This window comes from Garra rufa, chromosome 8, assembly GCF_049309525.1.
Source record: "Garra rufa chromosome 8, GarRuf1.0, whole genome shotgun sequence".
Taxonomy (NCBI): Eukaryota; Metazoa; Chordata; class Actinopteri; order Cypriniformes; family Cyprinidae; genus Garra; species Garra rufa.
Genome location: NC_133368.1, coordinates 33,852,381 through 33,858,380, shown reverse-complemented (window position 1 = coordinate 33,858,380; position 6,000 = coordinate 33,852,381). Strand labels below are relative to the sequence as shown.

General features: G+C 36.4%; 1 protein-coding gene across 1 annotated transcript in view; it reads left to right on the top strand.

The window, feature by feature from the left end:
• The window catches only part of pdia5 (protein disulfide isomerase family A, member 5), a 106,682-nt gene that overhangs the window by 63,352 nt on the left and 37,330 nt on the right, over positions 1 to 6,000 (top strand). Inside the window, exons 10-11 of the mRNA XM_073845667.1 lie at positions 1,440 to 1,511; positions 5,615 to 5,751. Coding sequence (XP_073701768.1) covers positions 1,440 to 1,511; positions 5,615 to 5,751 — 209 coding nt within the window. The remainder of the gene's footprint in view (positions 1 to 1,439; positions 1,512 to 5,614; positions 5,752 to 6,000) is intronic.

The window sequence follows — 6,000 nt, the reverse complement described above, 5'->3', positions numbered from 1 at the left end:
CCCTAGCTAAAATTTGATCTCTGATCAAAAAGAGCATATTTCTTTAGATATAATCAAAATTGAAATGTTTTTATTTTATTTTTATTTATTTTATTTTCAAGTCATTCATCTAGCTAAAATTTGCTTGTGGGTTGTGTAATCTCTGATCAAAAAGAGCATAATTCTTTAGATATAATAAAATGGAAATTATTTTAATTTTATTATTTTATTTTTCAAGACACTCCCCTAGCTCATAATTTAAAATATAAATTATTTTTATTTTTTATTTCAGTTTAGTTTAGTTTAGTTTAAGACACTCTCCTAGCTAAAATTTGGTTGTGAGTGTGTGTGATCACTGATCAAAGAGAGCATAATTCTTTAGATATAATTATAATTAAAAATAGAAATGTTTTTTTTCCCTATTTTATTTTATTTTCAAGACACTCCCCTAGCTAAATATGCTTGTGATTGGATGGCCTGTTGTTTGCAAACAGATCTACATTTAAGTTTGAGGTCCCTTGCAATTTAAAAGTCACTTGAGGCAACTTTTTTCCACACTAAAAAAAAATCAAGACACTCAAGTGATAATTCTATTTGATGGACATGGGTTTTCCACCTTATTATTATATTTATTTGTTTAGGTTGCCACAGTACTTTTGGATCTCAACTGATTAGTGACAGTTACAAATGACAACCCATTGCTGGCATCTCAGCTAAGCTCCCATTTGCTGCAGATTATTTTCAGTCACGGAACGGGAGCAGATGATGGCAGATAAAACTTGAGTTTCCGATGCATGAAGCCTTCTTCCGCACGCTGCTGCGTATTCAAAAGCATTTCTGTATACATTGGTGATCTCGTCTGCTTGTGGTTGTATGGATTAGTAAGAGCACAAAGGCTGCTAGCTGAAGTCTTTGATTATGCTAAGAGCCCTGGGCCAAATGGCTTAATTAGCTTTGAGTCAAATGCTCATTTAAAATGTTTATCTTGGACAGCAAGAAGCGAGCAACAGTCTTGGATGCCTTGGATCTTTGTTGTGTGGGTACAAATATACTAAGCTGTCTAAAGCAATTTATGTTGAGCACTAATAAATATTGACTTCTCCCGTTTAGGATGTCCTTTTTGAACGAAGGCAAGATTTGAAGTACGTTTTTGGAAAAATCAATGCTAATAGCTTTGACGAAACCTTCTGTTTCCGTTTTACAAACTTTTGGCCATGTTTTTATATGGAAAGTAGAGAGAGGACAAGAAATTATGGGAGTGTAATAGCAATGCGGGCCAAAATCGATCCAACATCTTATGCACCGTGGCAGGAACGTGCGCTAACCACTAGGTCACGGCTCTGACTTGTTTTACAAACTAAATTTGTTCGATCTTATATTGGTGAAAATGAAAATGAATTATTTGTGTAGCCTGTTTAATGATTAATCATACAGATTTATTTTGTTCTTTTTCCAAAAAGGAAGGGGAAGTTCATGCATCACTATGAGAATTATGGAGCCACCTCTAAAGACATCGCTGATTGGTTGAAAAAGTGAGTAAACTTTATTTTTCAACTCTCGACATACAAACACATTCATATGCCCTTTACTATCTTAAAAGCTGTAAAGAAACTTTGGGTTTGTAAGAGCCTGAGGTGTGACACCTTGGACTTTTGCCCACGGTCTCCACTATTATCCAGGGAGTGTTTTATAGGAACTGTTGTATAAAAAATATGATGTGCATTGTGCACTGTAAAACATTGGACATAAACCCTCCTTAGTGCCTCCTAACAGAGATGTGATGAGGCATTAAGATCTCTGCAGTGTCTTAACCAACTATCAAAGTGACAGAGTGAACAAAATATAAAAGTCTACAGTGCTTCTGTACACGTCTCTGAGATTAACTTCACTAGAGTTGTGCATGCAATGCAACATGTAATTTATAGACTGCATGAATCTTCCAGTCATACAGTGGCAGCATTAAAAGAAATATATTCAGTGACATTGCTGATGCAATGAAACCGGACTTGATAAACAAGCACTGTGTGCTGAGCAATATTTGTATTGTTAAGTTATGTGCTTTGGCATGTAGTTTTAAACAGTAGTTTGAGAGTAGTATAAGAAACCTTTACATTGGCATAAAGTCTGATCCACTTTTTCTGGACAGTAACTTCGCACTTAGACCGGAAAAGACTGTTTGATCGATATACCACAAGACCAGCCACAGCTTGGTTTGTATTTTTGTCATTTAAGGTCTGCTAAGTCTAAATCAAACCACCATGAAAAACATTCTGTTTTACAAACAAGAACAAAAAAAGAGACAGAAGTAGCTATATTTATAGATTATTAATAGATTTGATGATTGCTAGATCCATCTGTCTAAAAAGTACATTAAGTCATTTTTCCTTAAAGTAATTATCTTAAAATTTAATTTCTTAGTTTCTGCATGTTCTAATGAGTGATATTGTTTAAAATTATTAAAACATTTTGTGTTGCCTGGTAATTTTAATAATAGTTTTACATTTTTTTGTTTCTTAAGAGCGCACATTTGAAAGTAGCTTGAATTGATGGTAGTAGAAGCTTGAGTTAGAATGCAGATGTAAAAATGATTATACATATTTAAAAATTGTAACAACCTCATTTTTATAAGGTGACATTTAATTAGTCTGACTATGTGAGTTTTATTAAAATGAACTATTGGTCCTCCATAGAAGCATACATTTTAATCATGATAACTACAGTTAAAACCACACATATAGCACCTCAATACCATGGTAAAAAATTTAATTATATGGTTTCTGGGTATTTGTATGAAAAACAGTAGTCTAAAATAGTCTACAGTGGTGGCCAAAATTATTAGAACACTAGTATTTTCACCAGCTTAAAGGAACACTTTTTTTTGGAAATAGGCTCATTCTCCAACTCCCCCCGAGTTAATAAATTAAATTTTACCATTTTGTAATCCATTCAGCCGTTCTCCTGTTCTGGCGATATCACTTTTAGCATATCTTAGCATAAATCATTGACTCCTATTAGACCAATAGCATCGCGTTCAAAAATAACCAATAAGTTTCTGTATTTGTCCTATTTAAAACTTGACTCTTCTGCAGTTATATCGTGTACTACGACCGGCGGAAACTGTAAAGCTGCGATTTTCTAGGCCGATAAGATTAGGAACTACACTCCCATTCCGGTGTAATAGTCAAGGAAGTTTGCTGCCGTAATATGGACGCAGCAGGCGCAGTAATATCACGCAGCATGATATTACTGCGCCTGCTTTGGCCATGTTACGGCCATGTAAATCCATGTAAATCGCAGCTTTACATTTTCCCATTTTCGACCCCTGCCAAATTATTACCCCCTCTCGTTGAAATCGCTACCTGATTGCCTAATCCTAACCCCTCCCCCACACCTAACCCTAAACCTACCAATACTAGGGGGGGTGGTAATCTGGCGGGAGTCGGAATTCGGCACAACACCGGTCTTAGTACACGATATAACTGCAGAAGTTTTAAATAGGACAAATACCGAAACTCGTTGGTCATTTTTGAACGCGATGCTATTGGTCTAATAGGATTCAATGATCTATGCTAAACTATGCTAAAACGGCTGAATGGATTTCAAAACGGTAAAAATCAACTTCTTAACTCGGGGGGGAGTTGGAAAATTAGCCTCCATAAAAAGTGGAGAAGTCAGTTATTTCTTTTGCTGTAGTGTGTCAGCAGGAAATATCAGTTTACATTTCCAAACATTCATTTTGCCATTGATTGTAATAATCCAGAGAGATTTTTGTCTGACGACAACAGCCAGTGCTCCACACAGAAATCTGATCTCATCATCATCATCATCATCATCCAGTCTGTCTAGAATGACATGAAGAAACAAAAACTGAGACAGACTAAATCCAGAAGAACTGTGGCAACGTTTCCAAGATGCTTCAGTAGACCTACCTGCAAAGATACCTGAAAAAACTATGCTCAAGTGCACTAAATATTGATTTATTTAGTTAATAGAAGTTAACTGATAAAGAACGTCTATTTATGGCATTATTTTTGACAGTATCCTCATTTTACAGCATTTTTACACAAAGGCCTAAAACTTTTAACAGTACTGTAGCTTTGCAGGTAGGTTTCTTGAAGCATCTTGGAGACGTTGCCACAGTTCTTCTGGATTTAGTCTGTCTCAGTTTGTTCTGTTTCTTCATGTCACTCCAGACAGACTGGATGATGATGAGATCAGATCTCTGTGTGGAGCACTGGCTGTTGTCAGACTCCTTGTGCAAACAAAAATCTCACTGGATTATTACAATTAATGCCAAAATTATTGTTTGTAAAAGAAAAATTATACTTCCTACTGACACAATACAGCAAAAGATATAAATAACTGACTTAAAACCATTTTTTAGCTGGTGAAAATACTAGTGTTCTAATAATTTTGGCCACCACTGTATATTTCGTATAACGCTATAGCTTATTCACAGAAAATACTGTAATTATATTCCATTACTCCTTTAATGCATTAAATACATCTCTACATTTATAATATAATGAAATACAATATGAATATCCCACATTTCTGCCACAATACCAAGGTGCAGTTAGTGTTCCTACAGTAAATCTATAGTAAATGGAATCTATGACGATTTGTAGACTGAAAAGCCTTCGGTCTGTATCATTGTGCAGTTTTTCTCCTGAGTTGCGCTGTTTTGCTCTGTTTTTGCTGCATAAACATTATACAATTGACAAATTATATACAAAGAACAATTATATTGTGATAATATCGTTAGCATTTTATCACCCAGACCTACTTTTAAGCAGTATTGTTTCAAATATTTTAATGTCCCTAACCAGGCCAACAGATCTATTGATTAGCTGTTTTTCAAAAATGGTCACTGTAGCAGAGGTACATTATGAATGCCTTTAGGGGATCCGATTAAAAATTGTCCACCGTGATTTGTGGAAGTTGCTAACCAGTTAGTTTAGAACTTGCGATTTCAATCAGCTCTCATGAGATGATCAATGAAGGGACTGTGGGTGGTCCATAGTTTGTGAGACACAGAAAATCATTACTGCGTCAAAATATATGACAGCTGGAGTTGATTCACCATACAAGTGCATTTTAAGACATTTAAAATGGTGACCTCCTGCTTTTTTCAAAGCACTTGCAGATGTATCACTGGCTTGTTTTGTAGAATGAATTTTGAATGAGGAAAAGCGAGAGTTTGAATGTGAGAGCATTTACTGATGCACTTTACCCACTGAATGCTTGTGTTTGCTAGTGTTTATCCCTGGCAAAGTTGCCTCTGGCTGGCCTTTGTTCAGCTGACGCACTTCTAGGAGACAAGCTCTTGGCTCCATCCACTCTACGAGGGAATCATGTGGGCCACTCTTAAATGGGCACAGGGCCCGTAAGGAGACAGATGTGAATTGCTAGCTCAGACTAGCTGTCTTCAGTCATGTGGGTGTGACCGTTCCTCGCCAGATGTAGAGCTGAAATGACTTGTGAGATGTGTATTGGCAGTGACCAACTTAGAGCTTAGGTGTCTCACATTTGTCTTTTGGAGAGTTTTGAGTCATGAAGTTCATAGGCTTCAAGACAACAAAAATGTTTTGACTAACGGAAATGTTTTTAACTACTTGTATTATATGTTGGACAGCCCTCAGCCGCCACAGCCTAAAACTCCAGAGGTGCCCTGGTCTGAGTCCGGCTCGGCGGTTTTCCATCTGACTGATGAGTCTTTTGACACATTCCTGGACGAGCATCCTTCAGCCTTGGTCATGTTTTACGCTCCCTGTGAGTATCAACAACAATGCTCTTGCACTTTCTTTCTTCAGTCGAAAAGAAATTAAGGTTTTTGAGGAAAATATTTCAGGATTTTTCTCCATATAGCGGACTTCAATGGTGGCCAATGGGTCCAAACTGTTTAAGTGCAGCCTCAAAGGGCTCTACACGAAAGCAAAAAAAAAAATCTGTCATTTTCCAAAAAAAAAAATGCTAATTTAAATACTTTTTAACCACAAATCTCAACCTCACGCATTACAC